At 35.1% G+C, this 23,625-nt stretch overlaps 1 protein-coding gene across 1 annotated transcript in view; it reads right to left on the reverse strand.

The window, feature by feature from the left end:
* Nucleotides 1–23,625, reverse strand: part of PRKCH (protein kinase C eta) — a 308,783-nt gene that overhangs the window by 128,069 nt on the left and 157,089 nt on the right. The window contains exons 4-9 of the mRNA XM_044664866.1: nt 23,363–23,397; nt 20,868–20,953; nt 18,702–18,831; nt 15,814–15,941; nt 9,054–9,197; nt 8,597–8,770 (exon numbers count right to left, since the gene is read on the reverse strand). Of these exons, the coding sequence (XP_044520801.1) occupies nt 8,597–8,770; nt 9,054–9,197; nt 15,814–15,941; nt 18,702–18,831; nt 20,868–20,953; nt 23,363–23,397 (697 nt within the window). The remainder of the gene's footprint in view (nt 1–8,596; nt 8,771–9,053; nt 9,198–15,813; nt 15,942–18,701; nt 18,832–20,867; nt 20,954–23,362; nt 23,398–23,625) is intronic.

Here is a 23,625-nt window from a genome sequence, read left to right on the forward strand (position 1 = left end):
CCCTTCATTGAAGAGATGGAGGACTATAAGTAGGAAACCAATTCATAAAGTGTCACATTTGGTTGATGGGTTGGTTAGTCTTTTTTCTTTTTAGAATCATGCAAAACATATTTCCATATTAGTCATGTTGTGAAAGAAAAAACAGAGCCTTCCCCCAAAAAACACATAAAAAAGTGAAGAACATTATGTTTTGATCTCCAGTCAGTCTCCATCAGTTCTTTCTTAGGAGTTCAAAAGCATTTTTCATCATGAGTCCTCTGGAGTCATCTTAGATCAATATGTTGCTGAAAATAACTGAGTTACTCACAATTGATCATTCTATAATATATTGCTGTTGCTGTGTACAATGTTTGCCTAGTTCTGCTCACTTCACTTTGCATCCATAAATGTAATGTAAGTCTTTACAGGTTTTTCCTGAAATCATCCTGTTCCTCATTTCTTTTTTTCTTTTTTTTTTTTTTTTTTAATTTTAAACCCTTAACTTCTGTGTATTGACTTTTATAGGTGGAAGATTGGTAAGGGTAGGCAATGGGGGTCAAGTGACTTGCCCAGGGTCACACAGCTAGGAAGTGTCTGAGGCCGGATTTGAACCTAGGACCTCCTATCTCTAGGCCTGGCTCTCAATCCACTGAGCTACCCAGCTGCCCCCCTGTTCCTCATTTCTTACAGCACATTACAATCATATGCTACAACTTGTTTGGCCATACTCCAATTGCTAGGCATCCCTTTAATTTCCAAATCATTGCTGGTGGCTAATCTTGCTAAACTTTTAACAAATAAAGTTGATTATATATAAAAAAAGAATTCAATGAAAATGCTGACTGAATTGAATATTTAATACTCTGAAACTTACCCAACTGTGCACTCTCTACTGTCCTTTGGGTCACTTAAACTATATTCAAGTCCTTATGGAAAGCACTTTCATCAGGATAAAAAAAAATACTGTATTTACCCTGTGGCCCTTACTTACTAACCCTGGGCTCCTGATTTTAAAAGGGCTAAAAAGAAAATGGTTCTTTTTTCTTTAATATAATGAAATTCCATTCTGTATATATGAGATGCTGTCTCACCCTACTTAAAACTACTTTTTTTTTCAGTGACTTTTCAGTCGATCCATACCTTCTCCTCCTCACATTCTACTCCCCCTCCCCATACTGGAGAAGGTAAGATTACTTGATTTCATGACCCCTACATCCCAGTCAAAATGATCTACTAGCTTTACCCTGTATTCAATGTTTCATCTTCCACTGCAATGTATTTGTACGGTGTCTCCCTCATGACTATAAGGAATGGCCTTCTCATGCCTATATCATAGAATCTATAGCTTCCTTCAAGACTCAGCAACTAAGCTATCTCTTATGTAGAACTTGTATATTTTACTTTCAGCTTCAATGGCAGATGGATAACTCAATGGCACAGTGGATAGAGCACTGGGCTTGGAATCAGGAAGACACATCTTTCTGAGTTCATGAAGTTCAAATCTGGCTTCAGACAATCATTTCCTAGCTCTCCCTCAGTAAGTCACTTAACCATGCTTGCTTCAATTTCCTCATTTGTAAAGTGGGCTAGAAAAGGAAATGACAAATCATTTCAATATCTCTGCAAAGAAAATCTTAAATGGGCTCACAAAGATTTGGACAGGACTAACAACAAAATCTGTGACAGAAGGTTGAAGGAGAAGGATTGAGATAAAGACAGGTTAAGGAATAGGGACCTAAACAGACAAATTCAAAGAGGATCATAGAAAAAGGCCAAAGAAAAAGTAGATGGCAAACAAGGTTAAGTCAGGAAAGTTATTTGGAACACACAGTTAACATAGAATTCAAATCCTGCCTTTGATATTTACTAGCTATGTCACAAGTCTCTTAATTCCTTGCAGCTTGAGTTTCCTTATCTGTAAATGAGAGAGGTGGGCTCTTAGGTCTCTTTCAGCTTTAAAAATAGGATTTACAATAACAGGTAAAGCAAATGTACGGAGCGTATGGGTAGATGGAGCAAGTTGGTGAAAAAGCAAAGAGGTTGATACAAAGGGGAAGAGAAGTATTTTTTCTTCCATGGCTGTGACTGCTATGTTTCAAAAGTAAGTCTGTCTCCCTCCTAGAAGATGAAGACCATCTCTTCTCATTCAAGGCTATAAGATGCAGTAAAGTGTTCCTTAAAAATAAAGGAAGTGAAAACTGTGTATACCCTTAGACCCAATATTGCTGGGTCTATTTCCCAAGGAGATCAGGGGAAAAGGAAAAGAACCTATATACACTAAAATATTTGTAGCAGCTCTCTTTGTAGTGGCAAAAACCTGGAAATTGAGGGGATGTCCATCAATTGGGGAATGGCTGAACAAACTGTGGCATATGATTGTGACGGAATACTACTGTACCATAAGAAACAATGAGCAGATTGATTCATTAACATTTTTTTGAAAGAACTACACAAGATAATGAAAAGTGAAATGAGAAGAACCAAAAGAACATTATGTACAGCTACAGATTTAATATTTGAAGAATAACTTGTGAACACTCACTTCCAGCAATGAACAGAAGCAGAAACATCCAAGATATAATCTGCATATATATATATAATGGTTTGCTGGATGATACCTTCTATGGTGTGGAGAGAGGAGGGATAGACTCAAAAAAAAAAAAAGAAAAAGAAAAAGAAAAAGTTATTCCAAATGGCTTACCCCATATGTAAATAACTTTATTCAGATGGTGGGTATTTTTTAAACTAGATGTGTTGGAACAATTTTCATTCCTCAGTCAAAAATTATATGATTTGCCTTTGCAATATGCTAGAGGAAAAAATAAAGGAAGTGCAGGGCTTCAATGGGATGAAAATAAAGATTTAAAGTGGAAGGGGGAGAGAAACCTTTAAGGACAGAAGTTGGAAGGCTTTTGAGTAGAGAAAGAAAAGGAAAGGACAACTTGGAACAAACAAATTTTATTCTCTTTCTTAAAAGTAATGTTATATGATTTAAAAAGGAAGTAGCTATTCCATTAGCTATGTTAAGGTAAAGTCATAGAAGTTATCAGGGGAGAGAAAGTTCAAAAGAAGGAGAAAAGAGTTTTGTTGTTTAGTTGTGTCATACTCTTGGCCAAGTGACTCCATTTGCCTTTTCTTTTGACAGCTCATTTTACAAATGAGGAACTAGAGCAAACATGGTTAAGTGATTTGCGCAGGGTCATACCACTAGATCAGGAACATGAGTCATCCTAACTCAAAGCTCAGTGCTCTATCTATTGTGCCACCTACCTAGGCAAAGAATAGTTGGTGATAGTTGTTGGTTAAATGTTCATGGATGTTGTGGAAGCCAAATATCCATAACAACAATAGAGACATCTATTAAAATTCTCCTAAGACTTAGCAAAAATAGATGACATTAGCCACTTCACATGTTGTACAAATGTACAAAAATGCCTATACTGCCATAAAGAAACAAAAAAATAGTGCTGAAAATTTAAAACTTCTTAGGCAAGAAAATAAAAGTAAAGGGTTCACTAAATGCCTTTTCCTCATTACTACCCATATTGCAAAGAGAAAAGTTGGTTTGTGAAATACATAACTGACTAAGAAGGAAGTATCTGGAAATGGTATTTAGATTTCTAGATCACGGCATGAAATACTGAGAGATAAATTCCTGGGCAGAGATGCAGTATACATATATAAAAAGAACTGGTAAGAATGTATTTGCTGGGTGTCTTGACAATCTAATCCAGTGATTCCCAAAGTGGGCACCACCGCCCCCTGGTGGGTGCTTCAGCGATCCAGGGAGCAGTGATGGCCACAGGTGCATTTGGGGGCAGTGAATAACTATAAGGGGGCGGTGATAGTATGTGACAGGGAGCGCTAAGTAATATTTTTTCTAGAAAAGGGGCGGTAGGCCAAAAAAGTTTGGGAACCACTGATCTAATCAAAAGAGCTTTAAACTAACAAAGATGGGGAAGAACAATATTGTTTACATATCCCCAATCTATATTCCATTGGCAAAACCTACAATAAAAGAAGAAAAAATAGCATTTGGTATAAGCAACTTATTATAATATTGAGAGCACAGACACTAAACTAAGAGGATGTGTATTCAAACCCTACCTGCAATGACAACTATCTTTATGACCTTTGGCAAATGATTTTATCTCTGTGGGACTCAATTTCCTCATCTATAAAATGAGGATGTTAGGCTAGATAGCCTCTATGGTCCAATCTATGATCTCAAATGTTAATATGCCTGGAATGGACAACTAATCAGAATTATCTAGAAAGGGTAGTTTTTGGCTGAATATAAGAAGATGAATATTAATATGTACAAATTCAGTTGCAGGATTTTGGAATCAAGGTATAAGTTTATTTCTCAAATTTGAATTATGTTATACACATATGTGTAAAGAAAGAGGTTATATTTTAATTTTCATCTGAAAGAATGTAAAAAAGAAAAAAAAACACTCTTTTTTCCTTCAGAGGTACTTGGTAATATATATTCATTCTCTCTCTCTCTCTCTCAATCTCTCTCTCTCTCTCTCTCTCTCTCTCTCTCTCTCTCTCTCTCTCTCTCTCTCTCTCTCTCTCTCTCTCCCCCTTCCTTCTCCCTCACCCTCTCCCTTTCCCTCTCCCCTTCACTTTCCCACCTCCTCTCTCACCTCTCCCTTCCTTCTCCCCAAACCAGGCTAATTCATCTCTTCCACAGAAATGCAATATCCAATGCTCTTAGTGTAATTTTAAGCCCTAATACCTTAACTATTAAAATAACTATGGCAATGACTGCCATCTAGTGGCCTAATTTGAAATCACAGGAAAAGTGTAGCAATTAAACTTAAGGTCTGAAACTCCAAAGACAGCTTTCTTTCATTCTGATAATTTCACAAATGCAATACTCTGATACACTGGGCAGCCTGGAATGTTTCCTGAAAATATCTAGTGTGTATTACTGTATTCATATGGCTCTGAATCTTAACAGATTCCTCACCAAACTTTCTCCTCACTTTCCTGTAGCATCATCTGCTGTTTTAGGAGTTTATTTACATAGGTCTAGGGCAGAGGTCGGCAACCTTTTTGGCTGTGAGAGCCATAAATGCCACATTTTTTTTTTAAACCCTTGTACTTCGGTGTATTGTCTTATAGATGGAAGATTGGTAAGGGTGGGCAATGGGGGTCAAATGACTTGCCCAGGGTCACACAGCTGGGAAGTGGCTGAGGCCGGGTTTGAACCTAGGACCTCCTGTCTCTAGGCCTGACTCTCACTCCACTGAGCTACCCAGCTGCCCCCTACATTTTTTAAAACGTAATTTCGTGAGAGCCGTACAGTGCTCACAGTGCGCTCTCCTGTACCAGTGCCTGAAAAAAAATTGACTTTATGGCTCCTGCAGAAAGAGCCATATCTGGCCCTCAAAAGAGCCAGATATGGCTCAAGAGCCATACATTGTGGACCCCTGATCTAGGGTAAGATGTTCCCTGGAAGTCAACAACAATTAAAAACAATTATTTTGCTTCATTGGCTAGAGAAATTTCAGCCAAAGAAATCTCTGCTATCTAGGTTGAAATACTGCCCACTGATTGAAGATTATTTAGGTTGCTAGAGTTAGAAGACTTGGGTTACATTTTCTGCTTTCTACTTGCTAACTATGTGACATTAGACATTTTACCCCTTTAACAATAAAATCAGTTTTCTTTTTTATTTAAAGATATTTTATTTTCCCAATTTCATGTGATAAAAATTTTCAACATACATTTTCTGACATTATAAAATCCAAATTGTTTCCCTGCCTCCCTTCCCTCCCCCCATTCAAAACTGGTAAATTTATTTTTTTAGAATCAGTTTTCTTATCTAAAAGGGGCACAACAATTTGTGTGCTGAATACCTTACAGGGTTACTTTATCTTCATTTGTAAAGCGGGATGACAATCCAAGGGTTGTTGTGAGTATAAATGAGATATGGTTTGTTAAGCTCTTTCCAAACATTGAAGTGTTATAGAAATGCTATTATTATTAACTATGATTATTGTGAGGAAATTACTTTGTAAACCTTACAGTGCTATATCATAATAATGGGTGAAATTTAACAGTGTGTAAAGATATATAAAGTATTTTACACACACTTTCTTATATGATCCTCACAACCACCTTGTAAATCATGGATGCTAGGCAGAGGTATCCTTGAAAATGTTTGATAACCATCTCTCTCCCCTAAAAAATGTGGGAAGAAGACACTTGTAAGTTTAACCTGTATTATTAACCTAATTTAAAAGTTTACAAGTCAACAAAACAATAAACCCTGATTTGTAGTGTTTGCCAATTTGAGATTTAAATGCTCATACAAAAATTTGACAATACACTCTACAAAGTCAATTTCAGCTGATTGCAGCACATTCCTAACTTTAGGCTTTTTATCCCATTTTGTGGAAATTTCAGAAGAAGCTGAGTCTCCAGATGTGAATTAAGTTGCCCCGTGGTCAAACAGGTGATAATAACAGTCAAAAGTAAGGATAAAATTTAAGATTTTCTTGACTCCCAAGATCAACATTTTCCACAATTATACCACAAGACCTTGAGAGGCAATAAATAAAGGAAAACAGGTAGATGTTTCACCAGGACCTGGAGATGACACTTGGTCCTACCAAACTGAAAAAGCCTGAGGCATACTCAAATGAATAGCAAGTAGATCTGGCAACAGATTGTCATCCAAATTACCATTCAAGGACCAGCCTATCTAAATTTTCGTCATAGGACTCCTAGGTACCAATGTTAATAGTTTCTACCATAGCAACTGATAAAGATGGCAGGAATTCAGTGTGAACAAGTAAGAATTGGCACACTGATAAAAGAATGGAGTATTAAAGCACTGTTATTACCTAGAACCAAATAAACTAATTCTAGCAGTACAAGCACTGGAAAAGAGACCTAATGTTTCATTTCAAGCTACTCAAGCAGGATGAAGGATACATATGTGTACCTGTTGATTCCTCTCAATAAGATGCAAGTTTCTTGAGGGGATAGACTGTTTCATTTTTTAAATTTCCATAATCCCAGTATGCATAGTACTTGGCACATAATAAATAAATGCTGGATAAATTCTTGAATGAAGATGAGGGAATAAGTATTTGGAAGGCAGCGTGGAATATTGAAAAAGCCATATCAGTGTGGAGGCAGGTAATTTTGATCAATGTTTTACTAAATTTTTGGTTTAAATATTACACACACATATATCCTGCCACCTTATCTTAAAGCATAGAGTTGGATAAAATAGAATACAGAGCATATTAGAGGTCACAAGAAAGAGAATAATACATTTAGCCCTGGAGAATCAAGTCAAGGGAGAAGTAGGGCCAAAGAAAGAACAGAGTAGATTCCTTTCATTTATTTACTCATTCAGCAATCATTTATTAAGTAACTATTATATACAAAGCAATGTGATAGACACCAGGAAACACAATACAGACCCTCATTAAGAAGCCTTTTAAGATGAAAATGTGGGAAGGCTCATTCACTCAGATTGATTCTCAACTACATTGCATCCTTAGATCCCAAATCACACCTGGAATCCTCACAGCATCTCATAGGACCTATGGACAACTCAGGGCCAAAAGAATCTCCCCAGGGAGACACTGGGTCACTGGTCTCCAACTTACTGGTCAGAGAATTATTATAAGAGGTTCATTGGATTAAATGACCCAAAATGATAATGCAAACATATTTTCAATAGACTAATGTTTCTTCAGTACAAAGTAATCCTTGAGAATAGGGGCTGTCTCACTTTTGCATTTACATTGCCAATGTCTAGCTCAGTGTCTGACATATGATAAACATTTAATAAATACTTTTGGATAGGTAAGTTGAATAACACATTTCTCATATATATATATAAATGTGTACTATATTTACACATATGTACATGTATAATAAAGGTATGTTATATATTTTCTTGTTAATGTAATTAAAATAACATACACATATATTATTATTTTTAAATGCACATAGATGCAATTGTGATGAACAAAATACAATTTCATTTAAAAGTACTACTGTGTTCATAATGGTATTTTGTCACACATTTTTTTCCCCAACCAAAAGACATTAATTGAACTAATGGTAAAAGTAATTACATGGGTGTACTTGAATTTTTTTTAATATTAAAAATGTTCCTCCTAACAGAAAAACTTTGGGAAATATGGCTCTGTATCAAATTGCACCCTCTGGGCCTATTCTGATTGCAGGACTGGTCCGAGAATTAGAGAGGGAATTGGGAATGGTGGTCAGCAACTCACAAGAGCCGTCATTTTCTGATGTGTTTTGATTTAAACTTTTAATTACAATAATTATAAGAAAGTTTTAAAATGCAAAATGTATTACAGTACAGCTTCATTAATAATTGGATGAAAAATATTCCTCACCCAATGTCACAGAGATGCAGTTATGTAGGCAGGAATAGGTCTGCTAGTTAATGCTTAGCCCAGGACCCATTCTATTGCATCACTGTAGTCCCATCTTCAAGACAGCTGGAATAAAGAAAATACTAACAATATATTCCTTTACATTTTCCATATCCAATTGTTTTCAACCTTCAGAGTAAAAGCCTGTTAACTTAATCTAAAGACCAAACCATACTTACAGGGGTCTGAAAGCAGCAGAATAACTGGGTAAGGAAGGGGTGATTTCGGGCCAGGGCCAGGATCCTTTTCTCTGTCATTGTACATTCTACATCATCATCCTGGAGGATCACATCCTTCTTCAGTACTTTCACAGCATAGAGATTGCCAGTCTCTTTTATTCTGGCAAGCATCACCTATTGCCCAACAGAAATCAGGAATATTAGGGAACACACAATGTGGGCACACCTGGGAAAAAAGAAGGGAGGCATGGTGCTGGATTTGCATTTGGACTTGGGTTTAAGTCTTGGTTCCACCAATTATAACCTGTGTAATCTGGGGCAAGATACGTAGCCCATTACAGGTTTCAGTGTCTCGTATTCTAAAAAAAAAAGGGGTTGCAAAAGATGGCTTCTAAGATTCCTTTGAGACCATTCAATAAAAAGAACAATCGTTTATTAATTTGAGACAAAAACTAACCTTTCCAAAACTGCCCTTTCCCAACATTCGAATGAACTCAAAATCTTCAATACCAAGTCGGTTAGAAGAGGATACACCAATACCATTGCCTTCTTTTATACTTTCTTTTCCTTGTCTCTTCAGGGGTGATCTGGAAATTAGCTTCTAAAAGAGTAAGAAGTAAAACAGTTACCCAGGAATCTCAAAGGCAGTATAAAATATTTTGGCTTCAGCAGGGACGGCCAGTCCCAGATTATATAACTGTATAACTGGCAAGATCTGTTCTAGTAGGGGCATCATCCATATCCCAATAAAACATTCATAAAGAGATTGCTTTGATTTGATTTGATTATGGCCATATTTCCAAAAGTTCCATCAATACCAGCTCCTAATTTGTAGCGGCTTACTATTATTTCCAGTGGGATCATTTTAAAGTCCACACTTTGGGCTTTCAGTTTACATATAATGTTATGTATAAAGAAGGGAACATTGTCCAGTGGAAGTCATCAAAAGACCTGAATTCTAGCCCAATTTTGTCACTAACTAACTGTGTGAACTTGGCAAGTCACTTACTCTTTCTTGGCCAAAGAAAACAGCAACAAAATAATTGAAACTAAACTGCTAAGGTCCAAGGGTTCCTCCTGTTGCTTCTTTCAAAAATAAATTAGTAATATTTTATTTTTTCCAATTACATGTAAAAATAATTTTTACATTTAAAAATTTTTGAGTAACAAATTCTCTCCCTCTCTCCCGTTTCTCTTCCACCTTAAGATGACAAGCAATTTGCTACAGATGGCAGTGCTAGACTATGCTTAAAGGCAGGGATTTTGACCTATTTAAATTTTGCGTATTCTCCAAGGCACTATAGTACAGGCCACAGTACAATGAACAGCACTTCATATATGGTGATATGAGAAGTATAAAAAAAACTAGAAATAAAGTAGAGTTATAGTGATTGAGAATGGTTAAATGAGTAGTGATTCATGAATATAATGGGAATATTGCTGTACTATAAAACTAATGACTACAGAAAAACATGAGAAGTCATTTTAACTGTTATAAAGTCAAGTAAACAGAACAAAGGAAGCGATATACACATGGTTATAAAAAAGAAAACAGCAACAAAATAATTGAAACTAAACTGCTAAGGTCCAAGAGCATCCTCAAAGAAGATAAATGGGAAGTCATTTCTTCCATATTTGGAGTCCTAGAGAACTATTTTAAATTTCTAATTCAATTTTAATAAATTTAATTTTTTTTTATAAAGGATTACTTTTGGGGTAAAGGAGGGGAAAGCAGAGGTTACACTGAAAAATGTAGGTGATGTAAAGAGAAAAGATAGATGTAACAACTTGCTTTTTAAAAATCATTTGTTGAATGAATATATACATGTATGTGTGTATATATATATGTATATATATACATATACATAATATAGATGAGATTTCTATCTTTCAAAGTGTTCTGGTAGAAGTTAGATTTCCATATGTCAAGGATATTTGTAGAAGGGATTTTTGCTCTGGATGGGATGTTGGACTAGATGATATCTGAGGTTCCTTCCAGCTCTGGATTTCTATGATTTCTTGGAAACTGTACATGGCAGCACCTTGGCATCCAGTCTTGTATGGGAGTATATGTCAGATTTCAAGAGTGCCACCTGGTGGCCATTTCCTAGGGGAGCTGCCTCAGCCATGCACTAAAGTTTTCAAAATCTGAAAACTCCTTGAAATATCTGAACAGATAATGCGTTCAGCCATTAAGCCAGCTCTTAAACACGGTTACTCCCACCAAGTTCGCACCCTTTTCTTATAAAGCAATCACAGTCATTACCTCCCTCCGTCTCCCTTAAATGATGATTTATTGTTTCTCATATGTACCGTATGTATAATAGAGAATCTACCACCTGGTAGATCAAAAGCCTTTTTATGTCTATGGATTTGGACTCTTTTAGTCAATGAATCATATACTGACAACTGTAAAGAGGAGTTTGCAATTTGCTCTCTGTGTAATGATCTGGAAATCAAATAATTAAGTAAATAAAATGGCATCATACAATCCTCACCTCACCCAAAGGCACATTTAACTACTATTTTCCAATAGAACTCTGATTAGAATTGTGTGTGTGTGTATTAAAATAATTAAATCATATTTGATTTCTTGTCAGGGGAGGAGGTGATAGTGGTGGTAATGGGGATACAAATACAAGAATAGAACTCAACACTTCATAACCAACATGAAGTTACTAATGGAATTTTCTTCATTCTTCTACTTGAACTGACTTTTTTTTATTTTACTTTCAAAGATAAACATTTTAATGATTCTCCTTTTATTTAAAAAAAGTACTATTATTTCCTAATGACTCCACAACATGATAGAACCCTTCCAGGTAACAAAATATTATACATAAGACAAATCAACACAACGGTTATGTCTGCTTTGTTCAACATCGATAAGTCACCACCCCTCTGATAAGAGGAAGGTAGTTTGCTTTCCTGTAGTAACATTTACCAGCAGACCCCTACCTAGACTCCTGAGAAGATTCTGTCTGTCCCAGGCAAGTTGGGAGAGTGAGTCCAAAAAGAGTACAATAGGATTAACAAGTTTGAAAACTAATTGGACGAGCTAGGAGGGCAAAATGGAGATAGAAATAATGGGGACGATTCTGAGGTAGCAAGATTTATTATTATCTCTCCATATTTTTCATGAAAGATTTTATCTATGCCTTAGGCGAATCAATTCCCAGATATTTAGGGATTTTTTTTATAAATTATGTTTATTAATATTTTCTTAATGTTTATTTTTTAGTATACAATAAAATGCTTTTTTAAATCTTGTAGCTTTCAACTTTGCTGAACTCATTCGTTGTCTTTTTAAAAAAGATTTGGTTGAAGCTATTGAATTTTTTATGCATACTAACTGCAAATAACCATATCTGGATCCCTTCATCTATAATGTTAATGTTTTCAATATCTTCTTCTGTCATTATAATTCTACAGAAGTGGTAGAAGTAGGCAATTTTCTAAAACTTGAAATATGGGTCTCTCTACCTTCATTCCAGTTTAATTTCATCTTATTGAACTTGGCTCCTATTTCTAGCCTAGTAAAATCTTTTTTTTAAAGTATGATTCTGCCATCCATTATATTCACTAACCCTTCCTTACTCTGAGTCATCTGAAAAATTTATAACCATGCTTTTTATGTTTTCATCCAAGATGTTAATAAAAATGTTGAACAGAATAAGGCCAAGGACAGATTCATCTGGCATCCAAAAGAAACCTATTCCATGGTGGTACTGATAAAGAAAATTGATTACAGAGTAGTTCAACTAGATATGAATTCATTTAATTGTAGTGTCAGGTAGCAGATGACTTTTTCCATCTCATCTACAAGGATATGAAAAGGTAATGCAAAAACTTTGCTGAGATCTAGATATACTATATTTGTGCCATACTCCTGATTAGGTCTAATGACTATAAAAAATTAAATTTACTTTAGCATAACTTGTTCTTTGAGAATTCCTACTGACTCCTGGTGCTCTTTAATTTTTCTATCCATTTACAAACCAACTAATGAATAATCTATCCTAGAATGATGCCTTATGTTGATGTCAAGTTTACTGGACACTACCCTCACAAGCCACCATATTTCCATTCTTGAAAGATGGGACAGTTGCCTGTCTCACAGTACTTCTTCATGATTTTTCAAAAATCTATAGATTATAGTAGTGGGGCTCTGCCATACTAGCTCTGTGACCTTAGGTAAGCTAGTTAACTTCTTTTAAGTTTTTTTCATTAGCTGTAAAATGTTGACAGCAATACTTGGCCTGCCTACCTCACAGAGTAATTATGAGCATCAAATGAGTTAATGGAAAGAGAAGTCTTTGGTAAACTCTAAAGCATTATATAAATTTCAGATATTAGGAGGAAAAGGAGGACAAAGGTTTCAGTAACCTCAGTTCATTTTTTCTGAGTCTAGAAAACTTAATTTAAATGCTAGGTCATCTCTTACTATCACACTATATACCTTAGGCTTCAATTCTTTTGGGTGTAATTTGGTTCGGATGGCTGTCCCTGTCTGCTTCCAAAGACTGCATGTGTGACATAGTATTTGGACCTGTAAGAGGTGAAAAACTCCCTGGCTGCTTCTGGCCATGTGGTAACTCTACAGTGAAAGGTCTTAGCATTTTTGGCATGATTCTGAGTGATCCCTCTTGTCCTTCTCTTGTCCAGGAGGCAGGGTGCCAGATCAATGAAAAGAAAAGGTGGCTTCAGGTTTGTTCTCTTATTTCAACTCTCCCATGGGGCAAGTAGTGTGCTCTGCCTTAAGATCCCCTGCAAAGAAGAAGTATGTAGGGAGGGAGTGGGTGAGCTCTTCTTTTATCTTGTGAATCTCTCTCAAATCTTGGCTCATACCCCTGAAATTCTAGGCTCATGCTATCTTTTGTACTAATTCTAATTGGTCTTTCTGCTATAAACCACTCTTCATTCCAATCTACAATCAACATAGTTCCCAAAATGATTTTCCTCAAGTGCAGGTCTGATTATACTATCCCTCCATTTAATAATCTCCAATGGCTTCCTCTTTATTATTTCTAAGGTCAAATATAACAATCTGTTTGGCATTTAAAACTACTTACAACTTAGCATCCTCTTATCTTTCTAGTTTTCGTACACATCATTTTCCTTAATTCACCCTACAATTGTCTGGCCAGTACAGTCTACTTGCCATTTGCAAGCCAAGACTTTCCATCTCTTTTCTCCAAGCCATTGCTTTGGCTGTTCCCTAAGACTGGAATGCAGTTCTATTCTTCTCAGGAACCTACAGCAGCACCAGCAGATGACATCTCTGTTCTGTGATGCCCTGGCCATGATTACTGCTACCTTCCTAACCCTGCAGAGCCCTCAGCAATCATAAGCCAAGAAGGTTGTCATTTACTTAACATTTACAAGGGATTACAGGACTGAGATTCATAAGGAAGTTTAGTTTATCCAGTCGAATGTCTTTATTTTGCAGAAAAACGGGGCCCCACAAGGACCCTTCCCCAGTGCTGCTAGATGGTACAGACCACTGGGCTCAGAGCCTTGGAAGACCTAGACTCAAATCCTTCCTGAGATACCTGCTAGCTGTTCAACCATGGGCTAGAAATCCCTTAACCCTCTGTGGACCTCGTTTACCTTATCTAAGTGGGGTCAATAATAGTAACTATCTCACAGAGTTGTTAGGAGGATTACATATAATGAGAAATGTCATATCCTCTAGTATATGTGTTTATATATATATATACATACATATAACATAAGGATAATATATGTATAAAATACATATATGTAATATATGCAGAATACAGAAAATATAAGTATATCAAGTATATGTAATTTATGTAAATAATATATGTATGACATCACTTGTTTATATGGGTACATGATTTGGGGTCTTGGTTTCAAAAGATTGCTCTATTGCAAAAATGAATAACATGGAAATAGGTATCAAGGGATAACATTTGTATAACCCAGTGGAATTGTGTTATGCAAATTCTAATTGTTATAATAATTATATTGTAATATTCATTATTATATATTATAATACAATACTTTATATGGGTTCATGATTTGGGGTTTTGGTTTCAAAAGACTGCTCTATTACAAAAAATGAATAACATGGAAATGGGTATCAAGTGATAACATTTGTATAACCCAGTGGAATTGCTTGTCAGTTCTGGGAGTGGGGATGGAAGAGGAAGGGAAAGAAAATGTATTATGTAAACATCTAGAAAAAAATGTAAAATAAAAAATATAAAATATTTTTTTATCTTTTAAAAATCTTTTAAATCTTTAAAAAAGATTTTAAAATAAATAAAAAGTAAAAAGTAAATAATATATATAAGTAAAATACATTAAACTCTTTGAAAACCTTAAAGTGTTATGCAAATTCTAGTTGTAATAATAATTATATTATATATTGTTATTATATATTTTTTTATTATAGTTTTATTCAAGGTCATACAAGATGGAATTTGACTTTTCTTTAGAGGTAGCTAGGTGGCACAATGGATAGAGCTCTGGATCTAGAGTCAGGAAGATCCAAATTCAAATTTGGATTCAGACACTTACTGGCTGTGTGTTCTTGGACAAAGTACCTTGACCTCAGTTTCCTCAACTGTAAAATGGAGATCACAATAGCACCTACCTCTCATGGTTATTGTGAGGATCAAATGAGATCATATTTATAAAGCATTTAACATAGTTCATAATAGGCAATTAATAATGCTCATTCTTTTCCTCAATGAGACCCTCCCATAGCAAGCCCTCAAATGGCATATTAAGAAAAAACTCTATGTGGCATGAATCATGGAATCAAAGAATTTTAAATCTATGATAGACCCAAGAGATCATCTAAGCCATCAGTGGACAGATGAAGAAACTGAGGCCCAGAAAGGTTGAGATTTTTCCCCAGACCACATAGCAAGTCAGGGATAAGCACAGGGACTAACACCTCCCCCAATGCTGACCCTGATGTTGTTTTAACTACATCCTGAATTATTGTTTAATTCTTCTCTTTATTTCTATCTATAAGAGACAAGTAGTATGTTTTAACTACAAGTTCATACAACTGGGCAGAAAGGCTAATCCCTGACTAACGGTAAGAAGTTCACTTACAGAGTGAAATGGCCGGTCAGCTTTGAACAGGAAGATTAAATTTTTTAGAGGTGAGGACTCTGACTCAAGTTTCCCACTTTTATAGAACCCATAAAGGTAATCCATGAAAGGAAGTAAAATCTCACCGAAGCTGGAGAAATATTTCCAGGTTGAAGACCCATTCCTGCCAAGGTCTTTGCCAACTCCACTGCATTCACCCCACAGTTAGGTGCCACATTGGCTTGGCATCTTTTATGTACATTCATTTTACAGACTGGGGAAAGAAGAATTAGAACCTTGTTTATTAAAAAAAAAGAGAATATGAATGGATGAAAAAGAATTTTCTTGATCTGATGGACTGAAACAGAGCCCACATATCCTGTGACATATACTCATCACAAGAACTATAACTGTTTTTTGGGTCACCTTAATGTTACTTGGTGCTTCTCTATAGAGACAGGAAACTGAAAATATGAGATAATAATACCTTTAACATGACTATTTTTCTCTGTGGCAATGATATCATATACTTACCCAAACTGTACAACATATATTTATATATACCATGCCTATTTATGCTTATATTTTATCTATTATATTACATTTATTATATATTTTACATATTCCAGTGATCCTTTTGATCCAAAATTTTTGGGGATGGGGAGGAAAAGATCATTGATTTAACTAATGTGGATAACTCCCAGAATGGAAACTCCCTCTACCAATGCAGATCAATAATTCATCTGGAAAACAGCATCTTAAAGAGTTGCTAGAGGCACTGAGAGGTTAGTTTTCTTCCTAAACTCATCCAGATTATATGTACGAGTAGCAAGACTTGAACCCACAAGTTCTCATCTCTTAAGATGATCCTTTATCCACTAAATGAGATGATTGTAAAACATTTTAGTATAGTGTCGTGGTACATAGTAGGTTCTTTAGAAATGCTGGCTATTACTATTATTATTGTTGTTTTTATTGCCCTACTTTATGTCAGCTTCTCCATGACTCAAAATAAAGACCTAAAAGTTCACAATACGGACAATGTGAGTTAAAATAAAAAGAAATGGAACCATGTTACCTAACTATTTCTATTTTGTCATCAGTGAAACAAAAAAGCTTAAATAGCATGCTGAATGGACACAGTGGAAACATTCTCTCTGGCAGCAAACCTCTGAATAATGACACCTGCTGCTTCTGGGTATTGTCGAGGCTGGAAAGACACGCTGCACAATAGTCAGGGCATCCTGTGAGGTTGTGGTTCTCAGGCTGTGGTTCCATACAGCTTCACAGAAATAATCAAGGTTGTTTTTTTAAAAATAGCTTTTCTTTTTAAAGTCATTGCTGCTTTGTTCTAGTTTAAGCAAAATTAAAATAATCTAAGAGCCAAAAAAGGTAGCAAAGCAATGTTACCAATAAAAACACTCCACTCTTCTGTTTTAGGCTCTCTGGTAAATGAAGCCCTATTGGATTACAGATTTAGAGCTTGGCTTTGAAAAACAGAGTTTCTGATTAGGCTTGGGTTGCCATATTGTATGCTAGAGGAAGGAATTATTAAAAAAGTATCCTAGGATCAGAAAAGTTCTTTAAAAAATGAGTTACTGAGTAGTAGACTAGATGATATCTGAGGTCCTTTTTTATGGTCTTTTTGTCACTGGAAAAAAAATCTAGGCAGTTAAAAAGAACTATTACTATACTAAGATCCCTACTTTCTGCCTTCTTTTCTTTGCCTCCTACTCGTGGATTCAAAGGTGGAAGAGTGGATAAAGATCTGGTGTCAGGAAGACCTGAGTTCAGCTATGACCTCAGACACCAGCTGTGTGACTCTGGGCATATCACTTAACCGCTGTTTGCCTCAGTTTCCTCAACCGTAAAGTGAGAAAAATAATAAATAATAGTGCCAACCTCCAAGGGTTGTTGTAAAAATAAAATGAGGAAGATTTGTAACATAGCACAGTGCCTGGTACACAGCAGGTACTAAGTAAAAGTTGAGTTGTTATTTTTATGATTAAGATGATTAATTTTTTAGCTTTATCCTTAAGTAGCTCAAGATGGGTTGGTATATTCTGAGCCAGTCAGACTGAGAAGGCAATTCTTTATGGGTGATTACTTAAGATAAATAACTCCTAAATTACTGGCTGTGGAAAAGCTGTACCACCCATTTGACAGAACATGATGGCTCTGCTCCTGCTTTATTAAACACTTTTTACAGAAAGATCTTTCAAATGTTCTTGATGTATTATAACAATAGGAGCTCTCTCACTTGTCCATAGAGGATTAAGGCTGCCTCAAATCAATATTTCTTACAAGTATATAGTCAAGGAAGGCCATGGACAAATTCCTATATTATCACAATGAGTACCAACCATAGGGAAGAGGGGGGAGAAGGAGAGGGAGACAGACAGGCAATAAAATTGTGGGTCAGCAAGCACACTGGCAGAGAACATCTAGAAAAGGAAAAACATTGGGTTGAAACAGAGCAAAGCTCTAGTCAAAGCTCTTAAGTGGAATCACCCGTAAGTGACCACTGACCTTCCAGCCTAGGTGAGATGGGGAGGCTCAGTATTCAAAAACCAAAACAAAGACAAAAGATAGACCAAAAATACATAACAAAACTCTGATCTAATTTATCTTCATATTCATTCCTGTCTGTCCCTGATGATAAAATCTATAGCTATTAACCTACTTTCTCTACATAAATCCCAAGTTTCTCTCTCATCCATTTCTGTCTTCTTACTCTCAACTACCACTAGTTATTACCCTTCTCCAAATAACTCATTAAAATCTATTCCAACATTTGACTTGCGATTTCTTCAAAGCAATTTTTAATTTACTAGCAGCTATTAAGACATATTATTGAACATGCCTGCTATACTATAATTAATACCAGTTGATAGGAAGACAAGACCCATTAAGAAGTTCTTAAAGTTCTGCAAAATATTTAAAACCAATCATCAGAGACCAGTTTTGAATTCTTTGGAACCTCAAGAGCCCACAGCTTGGAATGATTAAAAAAAAAGTAAATAATGTCTCTCACTTTTACACTGCAGTCCTTGTCTCATTATTCCCCAAAGCAGGGAGCCACAGTGATCACAGAATGTGGGCACTTTGTAGTTGTGAACACTGAATTTGTGGGGAATGTTGATTCCAAATCTCTGTTCAGAATTCTGCAAGAAATAAAAGGTACAATGGGTGTTGTGATTTCACTAAACATTAAAGTGAACATTTACTTATAAAAAAATAACAAGCCATCCCCTGTTTCCTCTCTCTCCCCACAAAATCAGTCATGACAATGTAACTTGGGTCTGGCAGATCCTTATGGTTTACATGGCAATATTCTATTATCTCTACTCTACTCACTGCTTAACTAAAAAGTAATTGTGTTCCTTTAAAATTTTTTCCAACTACAACTAGTCTCTTTTTCTTTTTACCCCTACTAGACTTAGAATATTTTGCTTCAGAATTAAATTTCCTCCTATAGTATTTTTTAAACCCTTACTTTCTATCTTAAAAATCAATGCTTACTATTGGTTCCAATGCAGAAGAGTGGTAAGGGCTAGGCAACTGAGATTAAAGTGACTTGCCATGACTCACAAAGCTAGGGAGGGTCTTAAGCCACATTTGAACCCAGGACTTCCTGTCTCCAGGCCTGGCTCTCAATCCACTGAGCTGCCTAGCTTCCCCCTGTAATTATTTACATGAAAAAGTATTTAGAATAGTATTTAAAATTCCAAGGGGAATTGCACATTGGCTATGGGAAGGGAGTGGGAGGAGGTGAGGGAAAGAACATGAATCATGTAACCATGGAAAATTTTTCTTAATTAATCAATTAATCAATTAAAAAATAAAAATAAAATAAAATTCCAAGGGGCATTAGAGATCATGCAATATATAATTTGCCTATCATTTTATAAATTAGATAATTGAGGTCCAGAGGGTAGAAATGACTTTTCCAAGGCTTCACAGATAGCAAAGTCTACTTAAGTATCATATATTATCTTCAAAAAATGAAATCATAGCAATAAATGGTATCTGGGGCATATATTCCAGGAAATGGAATGGGAAAACATATGTTAAATGTTTACTATGTGCAATGTACTGGGGATGCAAATAGAAAAAAATGGCACCTCTTAATCTCAAGGACTTTACAATTCTAAAGAGAGACAATCCATATGGAAGGTTTTAGGTGCAAGTTGGATGGAAAGGACCCATGGTCCTTGGGATGCAGCAGCAAAACAGATGGTAATACTTTTTCTTTATCATCATAAAGTGAATTAATCCTTAATATATATTAACACTTCCATCTTCTTTAGTTGCTTTGTTTGGGTTTTTGCCTGGCATTGAGAGTTTTAGCAAACTGAAAGGAAAACCATAGCTGGCATTATTCCCCTCCCCCCAAAAAACTGTCCCCAGAGTAAGATGAAACTCAAAACAAGCATTATGATATGATTTGGGAGCAATAATAACATGCTTAGAAATGGCAAAATTTAAACTTATTTAGGTATATTCCCCTTGAACTTTTAAATTTCTTCCTTCAAGTTCTGGTTCATATGTCTAATTATAGTATTTGGTGCAGATAAGAATCGTAATAAGAATTACACTTCCTAACAAAATCATGTCAATTGTAAAAATCAGTAACTCTCCATCTGTTCACCTCTTCTAGATTTAAGAAGAGCTGCTTGCCCTAGCTATACAAGTCAATACAAATAATAAGAGTGAATCATAAAAGTTAGATCTGAAATCTAGTGTAATTCCTTCATTTTACAAATGGGGAAACTTAGGTCCAAGGATGTTAAGTAAATTTTCCCAAGGTTTATTCAAGTAGTTAATGAAGAATCTAGGATTCTAATCAAGTTTTTTGCTCTCCAAGTTCAGAATTACTTCCAAGAGGCCACAGTGACTTTGCTATTTGTTATCAGAAAGGTAGCTATTACCAATAAAATTGGGTGAACAGAACTAAATAAAGAATTTATTATACAATTCACCTCAGCAACATGCTTTCCAAACTCTGGCAATAAATTTGGGTGGAAGATCAGTCTAAGTAACGACAATCCATAGAATGTAGACAAGCAAATAATATATTTAGTTATATTAAGCAGAGCCAAGTGAGTGGTAATATTGAAAGAATAACTAGGATTTATAAGAAAAGTCAACTTGACTGTATAAGTCCAATAAATCTTGGCTAAGAGAATTTTTTCCTTACCTTTGTATCCACCTTATTTATATTTTGGCAAGTACAGGCAGTAACTATCAGATGATGACAGCGTTTATGAACAACACAGGTGCAGACTAAATTTAAAAGAAAAAAATTATGCATTACAAAATTCACAACTAACAGTGGTCACTGAGTAAGGAAATGCTTTGTCTAAACAATGCCAAGAAAGTTGAATGAAAAATCTATCATCAGCACATCTATAGATACATACTCAGGATAGTCCTGATAAATGTTTAATAACTGGGTCTCTCCCCTAATATGTATGTTTAACACATTTTTAAGCTTAATCTGCATTATTAACATTTTCTCCACTACTTTATGTCTGGAAATCAACAGAACAATTCACCAAGTCTTAATTTGTAGTATTTGTTGACTTCCAAGATATAAGTTCTCCCACTGAAAATTTAATAATCATCTTTTGAGGTAATATAAGCTGGTACATCCCTAAAAATCCTCTCCTCCCTACCCCCCAAAAAGTCAAAGAGAGAAAGGATTTATGTATTCTAAAGCATTCATAGACACACTTTCTGTGATAGTTAAGAGCTGAAAACAAAGTAGTTAACCTTTGGACTGGGAAATAACTTGACAAGTCATGGAAGGCAGATGTAACTGAACATGATTTTGCTGTAAAAATGGTGAAGAGGGAGAATTCAGGGAAAAATGAGAAGACTCACACGAACTGATAGTGAAGTAAGCAGAACCAAATGGAAAAAAACAACAATAACCTCTTCACAGAGGTAAGAGAACAAAAATAAGAAATATTACACATACTATCAGACTTGGTTAAATGTTGATTAGTTTTGCTCAACTGCTTTCTCTCTCTCTCTCTCTCTCTCTCTTTCTTTTTTGTTGTTCTTTATTATAAAAGGCTGGCTCACTGGATAGAGAAAGGGGGAGGAATGAATTTGGAAATAAGGATGATATAAAAAAATACAATAACTTTTCCCCAAAATAAAAATAATTCATCTGGATACTTTTGACTATAAGATCATATCTATGGCAGCTTTTCTTTTCTATTTCCACTGTTATCACACTAGTATTAGAAGGACCTTCTTACTCCTCTCCAGCACCATAATTCCCAAATTGGCCTCCTTGCGTTCAAGTTTCCCTAATCCAGTTCATCTTTTAAAGTCTTGTTAGAAAAAATATTATTATTCAGTTGTATTTTACTCTTTCTGATCTCATTTGGGGTTTTCTTTATAAGTACACCAGAGTGGCCTGCCATTTCCTTCTGCAGATAATTTTATATGTGAACAAACTGAAGCAAACATGGTTTTCCAGGGCTAAATAGCTAATAAATGTCTGAGATCAGTTTTTAACTCAGATCTTCCTAATTCCAGGCCAGGTACTCTAGTTAGCTACTAGCTGCCCCAGAAAAATCTTAATCTCTAGTTCTAGCTAACTCAGAATGATTCAATAAAACTAAGTGGGGAGACTCATGATATTCATTCTACCTTTTCTTTATTGCTACTAGTTAGTTTGGATCTTAGAACAATAATTAAATTAATCCATGGATAAAATTCAATAATCTTCCTTTACCTTGAAATCATCTCATATCTTCTGAAAAAATTTTAGAACACTGACTTGAAAATGTACTTATATTTCCTGTTCTTGTATATAGTATACCACTATATATGTGGTATTTATATTAGTATAACCACTAACAAGGACAATAAAAGCCAAACATGTATCTTTGAGATAGAAGTATATTGTAGAGCTGTATTCTACATACAGTGGCTTGTGGTAGCTTAAAAAAAAAAACAAACCTTGAGACCTATCATATAATGAGAGAAAGAGAGGGAGAGAAAAAGGAGAAACAAAAGCAGGTTATTGAAGTATCTTTTAAAATGCACAGAAGAGAACAGAATGAAGTTCAGTGAGCAAGAAAGTAGGACAGCTTAGAAAGTAACATTTTGAATTTATTTTTTATCACACAAATTTTTAAAGGCAAGCTATACTTAAAAATGATTTGTGGTCTCACATATAATCCTCTTTTTAATTCTATTTTGTAGTCTGTCTGACTGTCTTCTTTTCCTCTTCCTATTTCTCATTAAATTCAGAAAAAATAAAAACCATTATAAAGTTCTGAACATTATAATGATAGGCATCCTGGCTCATGATTCTTGAATATTGAAATTTCCCTTTCATTTGCTATCCAAGAAAAAATAAAAAAATTAAATAAGCAAAATAGAATCTTTGCTAGCCCTTAGAATCCTTTTAGCTATTAGAACTACAAAAGATTCAAAAAGATGTATATTTTTCAGGTGAGGAAACTAAAGTTTAAAGAGTTGAAGAAGAGGAAGGGCTAACTAACCAAATTTCAGGACATAGAAATATTTAGGTTTTAATTTAAGATATAATATTTTGCTTACCATTAAAAATGGAAATATTTAAAATATTATTTTTCTCTTGGCATTGTTTTTTTTTAAATTTTTTTCTTGGCACTGTTTTTAACATAGGAATTTTTTATGTTGTTCCCTTACCTTGGCATTGATATCCCTGTTTCCCAAATAATCCCCTGTTCAAGATGAAAAAAAATATGATCAGTCAGAAATATTGGCAGTAATCATTACATACCTAAAAGAATTAGATGCAATCTAAATTTTTTCTAATTATTTCAAAAGATTCATAATCCTTTGGCAACCACCACAACTACATGATTCGATTCCTGTGTTAGTGTTTGAAACCCTTTTACAAAGAAACTAGGAACTAAAGGAGAAAATAACCAAACTATCGTAATGAATTT

The sequence above is a fragment of the Gracilinanus agilis genome, chromosome 2 (genome assembly GCF_016433145.1).
Source record: "Gracilinanus agilis isolate LMUSP501 chromosome 2, AgileGrace, whole genome shotgun sequence".
NCBI classification, from domain to species: domain Eukaryota; kingdom Metazoa; phylum Chordata; class Mammalia; order Didelphimorphia; family Didelphidae; genus Gracilinanus; species Gracilinanus agilis.